Source organism: Bremia lactucae, linkage group LG1 (assembly GCF_004359215.1).
Source record: "Bremia lactucae strain SF5 linkage group LG1, whole genome shotgun sequence".
Lineage (NCBI taxonomy): Eukaryota > Oomycota > Peronosporomycetes > Peronosporales > Peronosporaceae > Bremia > Bremia lactucae.
In genome coordinates, this window is record NC_090610.1 from 2,026,468 (window position 1) to 2,044,954 (window position 18,487).

The 18,487-nt window shown below is 45.2% G+C and overlaps 6 protein-coding genes across 6 annotated transcripts; 3 read left to right on the forward strand and 3 right to left on the reverse strand.

Moving 5' to 3' along the window:
- The first annotated feature begins 4,449 nt into the window (after positions 1–4,449).
- Positions 4,450–6,533, forward strand: CCR75_007724 (uncharacterized protein). Its single transcript, XM_067965782.1, has 9 exons — positions 4,450–4,874; positions 4,930–5,129; positions 5,193–5,392; positions 5,458–5,513; positions 5,579–5,639; positions 5,697–5,790; positions 5,850–6,004; positions 6,063–6,185; positions 6,259–6,533. The coding sequence occupies exons 1-9, from the start codon at positions 4,735–4,737 to the stop codon at positions 6,337–6,339; spliced, it is 1,110 nt and encodes a 369-aa protein (XP_067822796.1). The 5' UTR covers positions 4,450–4,734; the 3' UTR covers positions 6,340–6,533.
- A 199-nt stretch (positions 6,534–6,732) lies between these two features.
- Positions 6,733–10,863, forward strand: CCR75_007723 (uncharacterized protein; the record flags this gene model as incomplete). The annotated part of the gene is made up of 1 exon (XM_067965781.1): positions 6,733–10,863. One exon carries the CDS (start codon positions 6,733–6,735, stop codon positions 10,861–10,863), a length of 4,131 nt encoding a protein of 1,376 aa, XP_067822789.1.
- Positions 7,523–11,755, reverse strand: CCR75_007722 (uncharacterized protein; the record flags this gene model as incomplete). Its single annotated transcript, XM_067965780.1, has 3 exons — positions 7,523–11,484; positions 11,561–11,681; positions 11,716–11,755. The coding sequence occupies 3 exons, from the start codon at positions 11,753–11,755 to the stop codon at positions 11,019–11,021; spliced, it is 627 nt and encodes a 208-aa protein (XP_067822790.1). The 3' UTR covers positions 7,523–11,018.
- Positions 11,756–12,542: 787 nt separating this feature from the next.
- CCR75_007721 (uncharacterized protein) lies at positions 12,543–13,755 on the reverse strand (the record flags this gene model as incomplete). The annotated part of the gene is made up of 3 exons (XM_067965779.1): positions 12,543–13,406; positions 13,468–13,656; positions 13,690–13,755. 3 exons carry the CDS (start codon positions 13,753–13,755, stop codon positions 12,543–12,545), a joined length of 1,119 nt encoding a protein of 372 aa, XP_067822791.1.
- Positions 13,756–15,778: 2,023 nt separating this feature from the next.
- Positions 15,779–16,619, reverse strand: CCR75_007720 (uncharacterized protein; the record flags this gene model as incomplete). Its single annotated transcript, XM_067965778.1, has 2 exons — positions 15,779–16,490; positions 16,522–16,619. The coding sequence occupies 2 exons, from the start codon at positions 16,617–16,619 to the stop codon at positions 15,779–15,781; spliced, it is 810 nt and encodes a 269-aa protein (XP_067822792.1).
- Positions 16,620–17,019: 400 nt separating this feature from the next.
- CCR75_007719 (uncharacterized protein) lies at positions 17,020–17,635 on the forward strand. Its single transcript, XM_067965777.1, has 2 exons — positions 17,020–17,228; positions 17,288–17,635. Exons 1-2 carry the CDS (start codon positions 17,106–17,108, stop codon positions 17,501–17,503), a joined length of 339 nt encoding a protein of 112 aa, XP_067822356.1. The 5' UTR covers positions 17,020–17,105; the 3' UTR covers positions 17,504–17,635.
- Positions 17,636–18,487: the final 852 nt, after the last annotated feature.

Below are 18,487 nucleotides of genomic sequence, written 5' to 3' on the forward strand. Positions count from 1 at the left end.
CTGGTTATTGACGTTGAGGGCCTCGTCTGTTAGTATAACGAGACTCATCAGATGGATTAGAGGGTCCATTGAAAAACGCGCGCCCCTGGCGCGTGTAAATCTATTGCAAAAAACGTCAATCGCATCGGCATCTCAATAGAGATGCGAGCCCTTCCCCAGGGGGAAGAAAGGGAGTATTCATCTCCTTTCACTCGTTTCGTATTGTCGACACAACATGGACACGGGTCGCCCTACGTGAGGCATGGAAGTCCTGCCTCACGAGACGACCGGTGCAATTTTAAACCTTGCACCGGTTGGATTCGTTTCTCAAACTTAACGCGAATTGCGTTAGGACTTTGAAGCCGCATCCAATGTCTTTGACATTGGAAAAAAACGCGCTTCAGGCTTGCATTAACGAGATTTTATCTCGCTTGTTGTTGCCACTATACCATCGATGCTTAAGAAAACCATCGAGGTAAAAATCTTCCTTAGCGCAAAAGTTCTTCGCGCTGGGATCCAGGCCATGTAGCTTTGCCGCAATAAATAAAGGATATTAATTGTGAGGAGTTGTCTCTCCAGACAAGTTACTGACTAGCCGTTCGGGTAAAGCCACGGCTTTTTCTCAGGGTAAGACGAGACATTTTATTGTATGTACTCGGACACGGACCATGCGTCATTACGCACGGCCCTAAACAGTCCACACCTCTCGCAAAGAATGGCGAGGTGGCTATCCTTCTTTACGGAGAATAATTTCTTCGTAGAATATAAACTAGAACGACTTAATGTCGTCGCTAATGCGTTATCACGCTGACCCGATTTCGAGCCGGCTGTGCACTCGAGCAGTGAAAATAATCCCACTGTTGCAACACTCATTACAAGTGTTCCATCATCACCTCTGTTTGATGACATAAAAAAGCCTACACAGAAGATAAACCTTCTGCGTCTAATGGATCATCTGATGAATCCATCCAATAAATCTCTTAAAATTAACCGGCTTTATATCGATCGTTATCCGATCGATTCTCAACACGCAAACTACACAGCCGTTCCGACGACACTCTACGTGTTGTCGTCCCAACTCACAATGATTTGCGCTTGCGCATCATGTGTGTCACGATGCACCAACAAGTGGGCATCGTGGACGTGAGAAAACTTGTCTCACAGAAAGTCGCGACTTTATTGGCCCCGCCAGTATCAGTTCGTGCGCAAGTACATTCGTGCTTGCGAGGTATGTCAACGGGTGAAGGCCTAGCCTTCATCCCGTGCACCTCTCCAACCTCTACCACTTTCGGCAGAATGTTGGCAGTCCGTATCTATGGACTTCGTCTTCGGATTTCCCGAAGCTGATCACAAAAACAATGGAATCCTTGTTTTTGTAGACAGATTCAGAAAAATGGTACATCTTGGTGCAGTACCAGAGCCACAGCTCCAGGCTGCGCCCGTGTCTTTATCGACACGGTATTCAAACTCCATGGTTTACCCCTTCAACTGGTCTGCTATAGAGATCCACGGTTTACGCCGGAGTTTTGGCAATCCGTGTGCCGAGAGATCGGAACACGGCTGACTATATCAACTTCTGATCACGGACGGAACGCGGAAATCGCGTCCTTGAAGAGATACTTCGAGGTTACGTCCAATCGTGTCCGAATTGGAGCGAGTTTTTACTATGGTCAAATTCGCCATCAACAATTCGGTACATGCGTCTAAAACGCATACACCGTTCATCGTGAATGGCTTACGCCATCCACGCATACCCACCCAATTAAAATGATCCATTAGTTCAAGGGAGGGGATGGACTCGCACGAGCAAAACCATTCCCGGCTCATGCTCATCACGATTCGAGGTTACCAACGACGCGAGTGATGTCGATGTCGAAGAAATCGACATCGAAGATGAGACAGATCTCATGGCAGTGCGCACACTGCGCACTGAAAAAGACAGGACAAATGAGTCAGCAGAGGAATTTATGCTAGCTCGAGAATCAGTTGTCCGTTTTGTACAGGATTCCATTGCTAACGCAGTGGACCAACAGAAACGGAATGCATACAAACATGGAAGAGCAAATGTTCATTCATTTAATATTAATGATCTAGTGCTACTCTCTACGGTAAACTTACCTAAGCGCATAGTCACTAATGTGGGTAGCAGTAAACTACTACCCAAGTTCACTGGGCCTTTCCGTGTACTGCATCGAAGAGGCAATGCGTACACAATAGAATTGCCACGTAGGATGCGAACGCATCCTACATTTTACGTTGGTCGGCTCCACCCGTACCATCAGTACGCGGTTTCTTCCGAGGACGGATCTGGCCACCCTTTTCAAGATTCCCTTAAAGATTCTTGTGGTCACGAACCAGATTCTCATGCTGAAACTGGAGACTCTCATGTCGGGTCCGAAGATCCTCGAAACCGCGATGATCTGACGACAGCTCATCACGAAGAGTGTGATACTTCCGTTCGTACTTAAACATTGAGAACGCACTCTTCGAACGTTCTTCCAACCGTTCGATTTAGTGAGCCTTCACCGACTGCTCCAGCGAGTGACGTTTACCGCGCTCGTGATCAAGACCCTCCTCCAATACATGGAGGAAGTGGTCGAGTTTGTCGATCTTCGACTCTACATCCGACACACGGGTCGGATCTAATTTTCTCTCCTCTGCCACAGCCATTGGTGGATTCCCCACGATGCAGTGAGTTTTTATTTCGCTTATTGTTGCCACTATACAATCGATGCTTAAAAAAGCATCGAGATAAAAATCTTCTCTAGCGCGAAAGTTCTTCGCGCTGGGATCAAGGCCATGTAGCTTTGTCGCAATAAATAAGGGATATTTATTGTGAGGAGTAGTATCTCCAGTCAAGATACTGACTACTTGTTCGAGCAAAAGCCACGGCTTTTCCTCAGGGGCAAGACGATAAATTTTATTGGTACCCACTGAAGCAGGGGTATCACAAGAACTTTTATTACGATGGCTTACACCATCGTCATCACCACGCACAGAAATATGTGCGGGTGACGTCACAGAAGACGGTGCTGGCGATGAGGAATCATCCTCATCGTCGGAACCAAACATGCAATAGCGAATGCTAATAGCACGTCCATCCGATTGAGTCCCCTCATTCGAAGGCTCATAGTTAGCCGCCTGACGAGATCAGGCGACAGTTCTGTTCTCCCCGAGTCGGCCATCTCGTCCGACTCGAATTCGACCGCCAAAGAGGGGTCGCATTCACGTGGTGACTCACCACATACACCGCAACAGTTAGTGTTGCGGGAGAAGATGAAACTACGGCAGACAATCTGTCTGCCGCAACTGACAATAATGGGTCGCCCGCGGCTGCATGTACCGCAGCCGAAGGCGCCGCACTATTCGCACACCGCATAGACTCGTTAATCATGCGATAGGATTGAAATGATGGTTCTGACCAATCAACATCGTTTTCAATTAAGTGGTTTTATAGTGACCACTCTATTCAATGACAGTAAGAGTGATTGTCGTCTAAGGGAGTAGTGATGTAACGGGGTGTATCGTCACATGAAATTAACACTTAAAGGTTGTTATTTAAAATGTTATCTAAAAGGTCGATAATATTTGAAGAATATTACTTTACATAGTAATATTTGGAAAGCTTATCCATTGGTATATATAGGCCATTATACCTATTAGCTCCGCGGTCCAGTCAGCATTGGACGCGCGCAAAGAGAGAGACAGATAAGACTTTATTACATGTTTTGTATTAGTATATAATTAAGTTAGTATTAAACAGATAGAAACAGAAGAACTTAATTATATTAAATACAGTTTACTTTAATCCCTCTATAAAGCAAGTGTTTTAAAAGAGTCTTCCTTTGCACGTGCTAGTGTACGTGAAGTGACGTGAGGCACCTCTCGCACTGAAGCAGTGCGAAGTGGACTTGTACTGAAGCAGTACAAGTCGGCAGTGCCCTGTGTGCAACGCTCCATCTATTTAAGAAAAGAGGGCGCCCAAAGAAGAAGCATCCCATCACAACAAGCAACTTAAAAAATTGAAAAGCGCCAAACCAGAAAGTTCGGAATGTGCCACCAATTTGGTCATAATCGTAGGACCTGCCCGAGTAAGGACGCATGATTGAATGCTTGTATCTCTAGTTCAAAGTGCAGGATAATTAGAGGGTAAATATCCAAAACTGGGTTTTCCTCGCCATAAAAACAGACCCCATGTCTTAAAATTAATGCGAATGATTAAGATAAGTTTGTAGTTTCCTTCATTCTATAGTAAAGCTAAATAGCAACGCCTTCAATCATATTTCTTCATGATCCCAAGCTTGTGTATACTCGTACGTATACTATACATACGTTGTATATTATTTTATATATTAATTATTTTTGTATTTTTTTATCTTTTAATTATTTGGTTATATAGTTTTTATATATAAATTATTTTGGTATAGTTTGGTATATTTTTGTCTATATTTTTGATTATTTGGTATATTTGTTTTATTTATAATTATTCTAATATATTTAATATATTTTTGTACATTCCCTTGTTATAATGACTTGCACGTGCTTGACGTCATAACCCCCAAGAAGCCAGACGGTGGGCAAAATAGCAGAATAAGCTCAAAAGCTTTACTCAAAGCTAAGTTACATACATTTAGTTGATTGATCGTACCAGGCGAATACTTGGCGCGCTGTGCAGTATTATATCCGTAGACCAGGTGTACCGTAAAAGACCCATCACTCAATCCATTTAAATCCCAATTTTAGCACCTGAAAACGATGGATGCGAAGCCGCGCGTGATGGTGCTTGGCGGCGCCGGCATGGTCGGCCGTAATCTCGTTGAGTATTTGGTCGACCGTGACTTGGTATCGGGTATACGCGTTGTTGATAAGACGTTGCCAGAGATTTCATACTTTAGGTACTTGTTCCCCCACGAGTCTCTGCTAGTTAGCTCCTCACTAAATTTGTTACAGCGCCGCGCACATGAAGGCATTTGCAGACGGCCGTGTCAAGTTTGTGCAGGCAGACTTGACACGGGATCCTCATCTCGATCGCGCTTTTAATCCTGAATTCGGCCCTTACGACTTTGTATTCAACCTCGCAGGAGAGACAAAGTGTGGACTGTCGGAGTCCGTGTACGCCTCGAATTGCCGCGATTTGTCGGTACTGTGCGGTGCGTCATGCTTTTTACGTCTGTTAAAGCGAACATAAACAAAATTAGCCGACACCTTGATAGCCAGGAGGTCGCAGGAAGTGGGCGTGAAGTGCTTTGTTGAAGTGTCTACGGCATTCGTTTACAAGTCGCAGGTTAAGCAGCCCGCAAAGGAGGACGCCGAGCTGCAGCCATGGACCTTACAAGCCAAGTACAAGCTGCAAGGAGAGAATATAATTCGCCAATTACCGAATATGAGAGTGGTGATTCTTCGCCTCGCAACAGTCCGTTACAATTGGAGTTTTACACCACACACTACTTTTTTTACGACGCTTATGTTGTTTTAAAGGTGTATGGATCGGCGGATTTAGCAGGGCTCATGCCTCGAATCGTTTGTGCCGCATCGTAGGAGTTACATTTGCGATTATGATCACAGTTGACCTGCATATCTCATGCCGTGTGTTCACCAGTTATGTTAAGTTAGAGGAAAAGATGAAGCTGTTGTGGGACGCAGAGATGCGCGTCAACACGGTACGTTGACCTGATATCCGCCACATTTCACCAGTTCCTGACATGTTCTGAAAATAGGTTCATGTGTTTGATGTGTGCCAAGCACTGTGGCACGTGACGAGTGCCGGCAAGGATGGCGAGGTTTACAACTTGGTAGACAAAAACGATACTAGTACGCGATGCCAATGGACACTAGGTTGTAGCTGAGCATTAATTGTATCGCGTTTGCAGATCAAGCAAAACTTAATGCCATGATGGAGGAGATCTTCCACATTAAGACTGGCTTTATTGGCAAGCTCGTGTCGAATTTAGCACGCGTCCGTCTTTCTGACGTCGTGGACGATGCCAATGAGAAGCACATGCAGCCCTGGGCCGATCTATGTGCGGTACGTTAAAAAGCATTTACATTCTTCGCTCGAGTTTGTTCTCACGGAGTTTATTTAGGAATACGAGATTACCAATTCGCCATTAACGCCTTACATTGACAAGGAATTGCTGCAACATAATCACCTCTACGCCGATGGCTCCAAGATTGAGACGACGGGCTTCAAATACCAGTACCCAACAGTAGGTGACCAATCGTATAGTAGCGCTGTGACCGTCACTTTTATCTGACGATCTTGCTGACTCATCTTGTCAGTTGGAGCCAAAGGAAGTGCGTGGCGTACTGGAAGAATTGATCGCCCAAAAAATTTTCCCGCCAATCTTGTCACTAAATTAGACGACATCGCGATGGCTCGGTCTACAATGTGGCGTCCTCGACACTTTAGACTTGCGGTATACAGTTCTTGAGTGTTAACAACAGCACGACTACCTGAGTTCTGATTTGGCAAAACTTAGGTTGTGTAGAACTTCTCGTACATTAATTAGCTGTTTATACCTCAATAGACGACACACTCGATTGTGCCTTCCCCCTGTTATTTCTGCTTCGTGTGTGCGCTCGCTATCCAGACGCACGTGCAGTTGTCAGCCCATTACGTGGCTATAATTTTTGGTCAATACTCTTTGGTAAAACAAACAGTAGAAACTCGTCGAGTAGAGCTATTGACGTGCCATCGCTTGCGGCGCCTTTACGTCATCCTATTGTTTTTTTTGTATAAACACACAAGTGACTATGGAGGTGACTGAAGCGTCGGATGAGTTTGACAGCTACCAGAATGCGCTCATGTATGAAGAATCTAACAGTGTGACATCTTCAACCAGCACAAGCCCAACGGACGGAGAGGTTCGGGCGGGTAGTACGTCTAGCGATGTTGAACCGCTGCCAACGCAGCCCACACACAGAAGAGTCAAGAAGGAACGCTTACGTACGCAGTCGGAAAGTGCGGTTTGGACGAGAGCATCGCTGAGAATGCGGCCATCTCCACCTATCGTGGACATGGCGGCCACCCCTGCTCTTGATGGGACTCATATCCTTGCTACGCCTGGGGCTGAAGCGATAAATGACCAAGTGCGGACTAGCGAGAGTGTTATGCTTCAATTCACACGGGATGTGCTCTTTGGTTTGGACATGGCGGCGCACTCGAATGGTAATGATATTGGCCAGCGTCGTCGGAGTCACGATGCCTCGATGGGTACTGGAATGGTGCTCGGCAGTCGAGAGGGTGTGATTAATATGTGGAGACAACAAGGAGAGATCTCTGAGCGTGCGTCTGAGATTCTCGAGGATGCCAAACTTTCGTTGCATGGCAAGGAAAAGAATTTGTACGACGCGTCGTTGCGACGGTTGTCGGAGGCACAAGACCCACGATTAAATACGCTTGGAGAACGACTTGCGTCGGCTGCGAAGGCAAGTGCACCACATCCTACTGTGGAGCTTGAGGAGGACGAGGATGGCGATTTGAGTGCGCTTCAAGACAAGGAGCTTCAAAGCACTTTAGAAAGGCCAAGTTCAAGCCCGATACGTACGAAGACTGCGACACCGTTGGCAAAAAATGACGTTGAAAAGGAGCTGACAGCAAAGACTGCCACCTCGCCGTTAGGTGTTGACGAACGGAATTCGAAATTTCGTCCTCAATCTGGCACGTTATACCATGAAGCAGTTAAGTGGGAAGGTGAGCTGACTCGAAGAAGCGAATGGTTGCGAAGACTGGAGCGACACTATTACGTACTGGAAAGTAAGTTTCTGAGACGATTTGCCTCGAAAGAGGCCTATTTAGCGTCTCGTGACGAGCCGCTGGTGCCGCACCATATTCAACCATCAAATGACCCTACCAAGCCTGTTCCTGGTAGCCCTGCCGCAAACATGAACCGTCGAAATTCCAGTAGCCCTGCGTCTAGCAGTGCAAGTCATTTGTATGTGCTAGCAGGGGTTAAAGACTCGTCTAGCCGAGCTAATGGATTTACATTTATCACAGAAGACAAAAAAATGCTACAGGTTACTGCTCCGACGGCTGTCGAGAAGATTATTTGGATGCGACTTGGATTGGAGGCAATCGTGGCACTTCCTACGCTTCCAGTAGCACCACTAGATATGGAAGAATTTTATGCCATGTTAGTCGTGCTATACACGGCGAACAGCGAGAATTGGCGCACAGAGGGTGACATGGCTGTAACATTGCCTCCACCTTCAGAACAGGTGTTTACGCGCTTTTTTCGGCTACTTGACAAGAATGTCACTTTCTGCTCCAACTACCCGCCGTCAGTACCGTTTCATGGATCCTTTCGTGGTCACTCCGGTGTGGTATCTTTCATGCATGAATTTGCTCGCCATACGCTTTGGACCAACTTCAAAATTGGTGGTCTGTCAATTGATGGCTCGATTGCTGTTGCTTCTGGCAAAGAAGAATTGGAAAATCGTCGCGACGCACGAAAATTTATTCAGAATTGGGTACATAAGTTTACGTTTTATTCAGATGGAAGACTTGCTCGCTTTGAGATCAATGGCGATGTCGTCGCAGCTAGTGCAGTTTTTAAAGTTCCTGGCGCAGCAACGACGCTAAAATTGCCTCAAGAATTTAATGAAGTGGATGCCGAACATGGGTTTGAAGGTGTGTTACTTGTGCGGGTGATGCAGGGCCATGGACTGAAAGGTGGCACTTTGGTAAGAAAAATGGTCAAGGAACCGAGCATAATGGCGCAACTCCAGTATCGCGAACATCCCACATCAAAAAATTGTATGAACGGATCGACAGCAAGTTCCATCTTGACAGGCCCATCGACACTTATAGGTGGTATTTCGATGCCAAACATATCGCGCAAATTTAGCTTTATGACGTCCGTTGCAAGCTCTGCCGCTTCTGCGGCTTCATCTGCCGTTGGTGTCGGTACGTCCTCTTTGTCTTTCAGTTCAACGCCAGTTTTGGACCCCTTTCGCACCGGAACGCCGCGCAATTCAGGGGATATTTCGTATTTACCGACACATCCTGTTTGGAATTGCATTATCGAGCTCCCGTTTAGCCGCGTCATTGGTACTTGCTCCCTTGTGTTGGATGTTAAAGACAATTTGAAAAATGGAGTTGAAATACAGCTTGGCTTTGCCACGCTGAATGTTGCAAAATATTTGATGGCTGCAGATGGCAAAGACCGCAGTAAAATTCGTGAAGAGGCAGCAATGGCTGCCGATAGTAAGTGGTATTCGATTAGTAATGCGAAGGGCGAATATTGCGGCAAGGTTCAGTTGGGCATCACATGCCGACGTGCGAAGCTAGTTGATGAACAAGAAGATGGTGTACTGCCGCGACTTAGAAAGAGTCAAAGCGTTATGATTGACCGAAATAATCCTCCGTCCTCTACCATGTTGCAATGGGATACCACGCCTGCAGTTAATTCCCATGTGCTGCTAGGGGCTATTACGCCTTCCATTAGAAAGGGAATGACGCTGGACGAATTTCAAATGGGACGTAGTGAAAATGCACGTCGTCACGGCTGGGCTAATGTGAAGCTTTCCCCTGAAGATACTGCGCGCTCACAGTCGGCAGGTGCGATTGGTAGTAGCCAAGAGAATGACGGAGATTCAGTACACAAGCGCTTTCCCGACACTTTTGCCGGATTTCCTGCTGCTACGGACGCAATAATTTGTAAGGAAAATGCAAACATGCATACGTTTATGGTATGTGGTGCTCCATTTACAATTCCACGGCATTACCAACTTATCAAAGTTTGTGGTCGTGGTGCTTACGGCATTGTCATTGCTGCAACAAATTTGCGTACCGGTGGAAATGTGGCTATCAAGAAGGTGATTGACTGCATCTGGCATCCACACCAGCTCAAGCAAATTCTTCGCGAGTGTAGATTAATTCGACACATGGCTCATGAAAATATACTCAGCCTTTTGGATTTGATTCCTCCACCCTCGTACACGGACTTTCGGGATGTATACATGACGGTCGATCTCATGGAAATGGATTTGCATCGTATCATTTATTCCAAGGAAGTGCTGCGTGACGACCATATTCGGTATTTTCTGTATCAGATGCTAAGTGGACTGCATCACATGCATCGCGCTGGTGTGTTGCACAGGGACTTAAAGCCCAGCAACTTGCTTATTAACTCTGACTGTCAGCTTAAAATCTGTGACCTAGGACTGGCACGGTCAAAAGAAGCGGACGATGTTGGCATGACGGAGTATGTTGTAACGCGATGGTATCGTGCACCGGAGCTCTTGTTAGGTAGTGCTTATGGAGAAGGCGTGGATCTGTGGGCAGCAGGGTGCATTTTTGCTGAAATGCTGGGGCGCAAGCCTTTGTTTCCTGGTGAGACGTACGTGCACCAGCTACAGCTTATCATGAATGTATTGGGGGTGCCAGAAGAGCATTCTTTCAAGGAAAATCCGTTGGCGAATAAGCTAAAAGGTCGACAGTTGTTAAGTCGCACCCAGGCAGTCGCTGGTATTGAGACGAGTTTGATGTATCCAAATGCGAATCCGGAGGGCTTGGATCTGTTGTGGAAGATGCTCGTATTTGATGTAGAGAAGCGAATAACTGTGGAGGAGGCATTACAACACCCGTATTTAGCAATGTACTACAACGAGGAGCGAGAAGGGGTGCCAGTGGAGAGGTTTCAAAGTTTTGATCTCGATGATTTGGACGAGACGGATCTAAAAGAACTGATGTTTAAGGAGATATGCCACTTCCACCCAGAAGAGATGGTCAAACGTGCGCAGCAGCAAAAGGAACATCCTGAAGTTGTCGAGAAACTTCCGCATGGTTGGGTGAAGCGCGAGTCGCGTAGTATTCCTGGCAAATATTACTACAGTAATCCAAAGCGTGGCATCAGCACGTGGTTAAAGGAGGAGATGGATTAATAGGATTAGTCGAGTGGACAAATGTTATGTAGAAAGAAACGACCGCGAGTGTTGCTTCGATTAAATAAGAAAAGTACTTGTACGCTTATTGAAACAACACATTACGTTGATTGCTGAGTCACGCTATTTGCAACTAAATCTAATGAGACTATATTTTAGCTTGCGGTTACTGCAAGACCCAAAATAGGTGTGGACTGACTCTGTTGGGCGATCGCATTATAAGTTGCTTTTTGTAAATACGGACCGGTGTTGGTGCGGTGCATCTCGACTTTTGTTACGACTGATTGCAAGCTTGAGCAGCGCCGGAGAACTGGCACTTGCTGTACCCAAGGAAAGAGCGAGTCGGTAGACGCCCAACAGTCGCATTCACTCGCCACCGTAGATGAGGTTGAGAAGCATTCCATCTCCAAAGACTTGATTGGAGATGGTGCTGGCTCGTTGCATTTTTTTTGGCTCCGTTCCCATCGCATGAAGTAGTCGTCAAACAACTCGACCCGATAAAAGTTCGCCTCTTTAAGGCGCTTGCCACTGCTGTCAAAGTAATATGCGCAATCATCGTTCTCTTCCAGTAGGCGACTATAGAATGCGGAGAGCATGCGACTACCGGATGAGGCTGGAGATCTGTTGGGTGTATATTTAGCCACAGGTGTCAAAAAATCTGTTTAAGTGCTCACTGCATAACCAAGCGAGTTCGTACTCTTCATTAACGCCTCTATCACTCCATGTTTTTTCAAAACGGTCAAGAAGAGAATTCTTAATCGACAAGCGCTTTCGTCGCTGCCGAATCTCGCTAAAGTCTATATAAGGGTTGTGTTGGTCTCATACTCGCAAAACATAAATCGTTAGGCATACCTGGTTCCCTGTCACCGAAGCATACGAGGACTGCGCCCATTTTTGTAAGTTGGCAAGTGAATTATGTCAAGTGTTTTGGAATCCTGGTCCTTCTCGGTAATCCGGCTACTAGGCATCTGGATTGAGGGATGGGCGTTGCCTGCATCAGTAGTCACGGCAACTTGTCTAGTATAGTGAAGAGGCACAAAAATGGTAACATAATGGGGTAGATTCTTAATTAAAGTTGAAGGGAAATAGTGGCTTTATTTTTTTGCAGCTTCGAGATGACACAAAAAGATGCCGTTCCTTGTAAGTTTCCTATCACGTCTTTTCCGCTATTACATTCGTTTCACTGCCTGTTTCTTTGAAACGACGCGGCGTTGAAACCGCGTAATCCAATTTAAATGTAACTGTTGGTCGTCATCTTGACTACTTTTGCTTAATAAGCCATGTCAGTCTTGCTATGATCTAAATGAATTTGTGTATAATCTACGAAACGAACAACATTTGCACATCATTTTGGTTACTTTTCAGCCTTTTCTGGCACAAGTTTAACCGCCGATATTACATAATTGATTAGCGTTGAGAATGGCAACGCAAAGAGTTCAAAATATACACAGTCTTTTTCTTTAGTATTTACAAACGCAGGATGGATCCTGATGCTTACCATGTGATCCCATGACGAGTGAGAAATTTCCCAGTCCCTTGAAAAGCACAATTTGGCATGAGCATGCAGATTTAATCGTGGGTGCAACGATTGGATAGTCACAAGCAGTCAGTTCAGCATCAAGATTGGGAGTTATGAGTTCAGCTTCAGCCACAAAAATACTGACGTGATTGTTAATGGTTCACACTAGTGATGCATAATATACGCTGGGCTCGCAAAATCGGATCAGGACGGGTCGAGGTGCGGTCTTGAGCAAATAAAGTGTTAGTGCGTAGCCGATTTGTCGAGTGCTATCGTCACCCACAGCTACAATCACGTATCCTTTAATAGAAAATTCTGGCTCGGGATTGATAATTGAAAAGATATTTGCAAGCATGGTGCCCGTTTTAAAAAAGCTCGCATTGGGTGTAAAAAAACTGCCTGTAATTGCCGAATCAGTAGAAGTATTTGACTGACTGCGTTGGCCGTTGAGAGAACGGGAGCGGTCACTTATGAATTTCTTAACAATTGCGGTGCGGCCATCAAATGACGTCTCAATATCTAAACCCAACGCCAAGTCTGAAAACTCGAGCTCCACTTCGTCTCGTAATGATTCGGTCGGTTTCCTTTCAAGCCGTTTGATGGCATCCGCCAGAAATCGATCGTAGCATTGTCCAAGATAAAAATCTGGTACCTCCGCTTTTGCCGAGCCACCCTTTCCTCCAAGTCGATGGTAGTTACAAATAAAGTCATTTCGAGTCATTTTAAACTTCCGCGCCAGTCTTGGATTGTGGGCATCTGTGTTAAGCAGCAATACTGAGAACGCTAGTGTGTACACAGCGTCTTCAGACGGGCATTCGGTGCTGTCGGGATTGCATTTATAGTAAGCCTTGGCGAAGGCTTGTAGGATCCGATCAATTTTCTGAGCTTCGCGTGGCAGCTCAAACCTACTCAGATACACGCGTAAAGCGACTTCGAATGTGACGCCTTTTAATTGGAAGCCATTGGTATATTCATGAAGCACACTTCGCGATTTGGCATCCGGTTCCCCTAAAAGTTGACCAAACTGTATCAATTCTTTAAATCGGTTAAAGTCCAGTTGTATTATGTGGCTGTGGGTTGGGTACCAGTTTAAGGTCCGAATGTGGCCTTCTGTGTAGAAATTTCGCAATGTCCTTGGGTGCCGACATACTGTCGGCCCCCATCATAGTTATTAGATTCTGCACCTCCATACTAGCATCACAAAGCTTGGGCGACGACGGGGTTGCATCGCAAGAGCTTGACGATGTAGGAAGATGCGTCTGCATCGATGCGTTCTAACGATAAAGTAAAATTGCAGCATAGCACACAGTTTCCACTTGGATATACGAGATAGCCATAACCACAATCGGACGAACCTTTTCCGCGCTGCTCATCGCAACGACTTTTTTGTGTAATAAATAAAATGCGTACCCTCGATAGAAACTCAATGAAAAGCTTTGTGTATTGTACATAATTGAGCTTGAAGCGACGCGATTTTAGCTTGAAGCCAGCCACGAGGGTCCGAAAGCGATTTGCAAAGCGGTGATGAGTGCGTGATACTTGCAGTGTACCTAAGCGTATTGGATTTGTGCAAATAGCAGCTTTGCATGTTCATCAAAGCCTTGGATCGCTACTTTCGAGAGAAATAGCAAGGCAACTGCCAAGCGTTCTAATAAATTGTTCGGTGAGGTCGTGAGCGAGTTAGATTAAATAGGTTCTAAGACATCGATAATATTGACACTCATGCTACCAGTACTGGTGTCGAAGTAGAGTTTGTCAAGATGTTTTCGCCCTGCAGCTGTAGCCAAGGGACTGCTAAGTGGAGCTACAACTTCTCTTTCGATCAGACGGGAGCTGTGGCTGCCGCTAGGGGTTTTTTGTCTCGTAAAAAGTCTTCTTTGATCTACCACGCAAATTAAGTCTACAGATGCTATTCCCTGAACAAAAATCCATTGTGTGCACGGACCAGTAGCTCGTTTTTGACAAAATGATTGATCATTGAATTCACTCACACATTATATATGGCGACCTTGATCATAATGGAGCGATGCTGATATTACAGTTAAAAGTTCAGTATATTTTGTCTTCTGGTTAATCATCTTGACCCGAAAGATCTTCTCGCAGTAGCGCGATTTTGCCCTCTGCTTGTTGGTAATTGGTTGCAAAGACTGTGTTTGCGTCAGGACGTCATAATTGGAGCTTAGAGGTGTGTTTCGACAACTTGATACAATGTATGGCATACTAGAGCTTACATATTACTCGCAGCATGACGTGAGGACTGCACCTTGTCGTGACGGCACCATTTTTTCTCTGATTTCACAAAGCAACAAACCGGCGTGAATGTTTAAGAACTTAAGAGTACAAGAACATTGAAATGACGCATCCCTTAATATTGACAGTGCCAAGCTTAGTTGGAACAGCAAGTACGCGCATAAATTCGTTTCAATTTCGCAGCGAATAATGTTGAGCTCAAAAGGTCACGTGAAAGAAAGTGCGCTCTATTACAGTTTATCGTGTCAGCGGCAGACTAAATCTTGGAGATCAATGAAGAATTAAAAGTATATCATAAAGATGCAGCCAAACGCGTAATACTCCAGACGGCATCTGTTATAACCTGCTCGACAGCTTAGTGCAGACTCGAAGGGTTAATTAATTAAATCAAGGTTTGCGGTATTTTGGTCTCTCTAGTGACGACTTAACTCTATTTTCTTTACAATGTACGACAAGCTTAATAATAAATTGACGTCAACAGAAGTCGTCGACTAATCAATAGACTTGACGATTGTGGCAACGTCGAAGATGTATTCAGTCTCACGTGCTGGAAACTGGCAATTAATTATTAGTGAAGAGGAATGTTTGTTGGAAACCACAAAGTCCGGTCAAGAAAGCTGAAGCACAAATTACGGCTAGTATCATGTCGCGTTTACATTGGACGTGACGTCGCCCGCCAAAAGCTCTACCTTTATGCGTGTTGCGTTGGCGAGTAAAAGTCCTTAAGAAATTCGAAATCATCCACATGTAACATGAGTGGCGCATGGATGACACGAATCACACTGAAGTCGGACTTTGCACTGTTATGTCACGCATCTTCGTGACATGCGCAGGAAATGTTAGGCAATGCGGAAGCCAAACGTGCATGAAAATTATCATTTGTCCTGTCTAGAGGTGCTATAAGCGCCGTGACTGCAGGGTGCTGGTACAAGTGATGCACCTAATTTAGAAATGCCATCGAATACTTTCCCCCAACGACGCATAGCGCTACAAGTCAAAATAAAAGCGTGAATTGTATCGAGCCAAAAGCAAGATGGCACACTGGGATAGGTAGTAACACCTTTTCATTATATTTCAAACCGATGGAATTAAAGCACCTGAACAAGTTACGCTGTAATAGTTCCAAACACCTGCATATGAAGCTCCTTACAGACACTGCTTGATAAACTTGTGGATCTCGGCACCACGGTTCCCAGCGTCACCACCCTCAGCAAAGTGGAGCAGCTTCTTGGTGTAGCCTCCGTTAGGAGACGACAGCTGGAAGGGCCACAAAAAGTTGGCAGCCTGTTTGAAGTGTTCACCGACCGTGAAAATCTCGTGGATCAGATCTTCAATACAGATAATACCGACGTGGCCCAAAGACTTCTCAATCACCGCATTGTCCGTCAACGGGATACGCTGGCCACGGACTTTTCCAAATCCACGCTTGTAAATTAGCTCACGGGTAACCTTAAGATTAGGATAGCCGTACGTAACAAATGGTTCTACCAGGCGCAGCATGTTGATAGTGGCCTTATTAAGCTTCACAAACACACCATTTTGGATCTGGCGCAAACGCAAAAGCTGCAAGATTTTGCGAACTTTAGGAGATACACCAATGATACCACGGATACGAATCACAAAAGCAAACTTGGCTTCTGCAGGCACGTAGAAGTTTCCAGCGGATTTGGCCTGACGGCGCAGAATCACATTTTGCTTCTCCAGTTGACGGTATTCCTTGACGTACTTTTCAGCACTCTTGAAAGCGATTTGACGGACTTTTTTACGGTGCACACGCTCCGAGGTAGCCTTAGCTTGACGCTTGGCCTTGACCTGTTCGAGCGTGCGACGCTTTTTAAGAATCGACTCGGGGACAAGACTACAGTGAATCAATTAAATAGACACAAAACGTTAGGACGGGATGCATATGAATATCGTCCGCCCAGAGCTTCCATGAGCTCCCAATATATTTCCTCAAAAGGAAGAAGGCTTCTGACACACCCGTCATAGTTATATTTTAGTGGAGTGACATAAAGCCACACGCACCATGATCCTCCACGTATGATGTATTTAGCGACACATAGGGAGATACTAGAGCGATAATAGTAAAACCACCTCTCCGTATAAATTTGAAGAGAAAAGCGCAACTAAGTCACAACCAGATTTGGTACGTGTTCAGGTGGGCGCTTTACTCTCACGATCCGACCATACGCCGTCCTCCGCAAAGCAAAGAGTCAGAACGTAGGCGACTTTCCATGAGTTCATGATGAAACCAGACGAGTTTAAAAAGCGACGTACAGTTTTGATGCGGAAGCTGCCATGATGCAAGTGGTAACTTTCGGTTTGAAAAGTGCCTCAAAGTGGAAATTATACTTTAAAAAAATTGAATGGTTCACGCGACTGCGACGACAAGTGGGTAAAAAGGAATTGTTTTTTAAGCTCAGTCTTCTAATAGAAGTTTCTTATTGCTTACTGGAAGAAATTAAATTTTACCATGGGATCGCTGCTCTTCAATCTCGCGCTGCTAGGCGGCGGCTTTATCCTTGGCCGTATACCGCTGCTGCCGGTCGCAGCGCAGACTTTGGACGAACTTCGCGCGCTCAGTACGGCACGCAAGGTTGATGTCCTTTTGGTGGTTTCTAGCAAAGTTGAAAATTAAGTGCCATTTGTCGGCAGATCGTCATGGCGGCACTGGTGGCACTATTACTAGCGCTGTACGTCGTTGGTGTTCTATTGCCTATGCGCTGGATCGCTGAACAGGAGGCAGATAAAGCTTCCGCAAATAGAAAGCAGCCAGAAACGACGTCATTCCGTAGAGAGCTGCGGCGTCGGGGTAGCTTCAGCATGAGCTTTGTGACCGATATTAAGGCGCATGTTTTTTCTCGCTGCTAAGTAGCAGAGTCAGAATCAATAAGTATATCAAATATGTTATTACTAATAACTCTTGGACAAGTGAGGCAATAAGGTTTGTCAACAAATGTTTGACCTTTACCTGCTTTAAGCGGCTGAATACTTGATAGGTTTTTTCTTTTGATGTACGACTCGAGCCTACACACTTGCACTTGAGTTTTATGCGTATTGTAACGGGCTACAGTTGCCCTAATCTTACACAGTCCTGGTCAATTACTTAAATAAAGTAATTAGACCCACCACTCGGGTGTGGTGCACATTTGTGACCAACCCTTGTGTATGTGGTGCACATTTGTGACCAACCCTTGTGTATGTGATGCACATGGATGCATTCACATTAGGAGAGATGACGCCCAGCGTCATCCGTGATGACGGCTAGCGTCATCCGTTACACGAGATATTTGGAAAGATACGCTCGCAATACATATTGAGTGTTATCTATAGAGATGACATTTTTGATTGGTAAAAATAGGTATTTATATTTGATACGATTAAATATAAATCAGTCTGAAAACTAAGTGCGCACGAGGAGCCGGATTACCGCTCCCGTGACGACGCTTAACCAGAGTACTTAGTGTGTTGGGTGAGGTCGCTTACGCGCCCACCACAACTACCTCACTGCACGTAAGAGAAGCAGGTTAAACCGCTTCCTCGCTGTGCTAGGGTGACCTGTGTCTAAGTAGAGCGTGGCTGTAACGGGGTGTATCGTTACATGAAATTAACAATAAAAGATTGTTAATTAATATTATCCAAAAGATAGATAATATTTGGAGGAAATTACTTTAAATAGTAATTTCCTGAATTCTTATCCATAAATAGGTATAGACCATTATGTCTATTTATTCCGCAGACTAATCAGCTGTAGAAGTAATCAAAGAGAGTTACGAGATAAGATAGATAAGAATTCATTTACATGTTTAGTATTAGTTTATAGTTAAGACAACATTTACAAAGATAGATTAACAA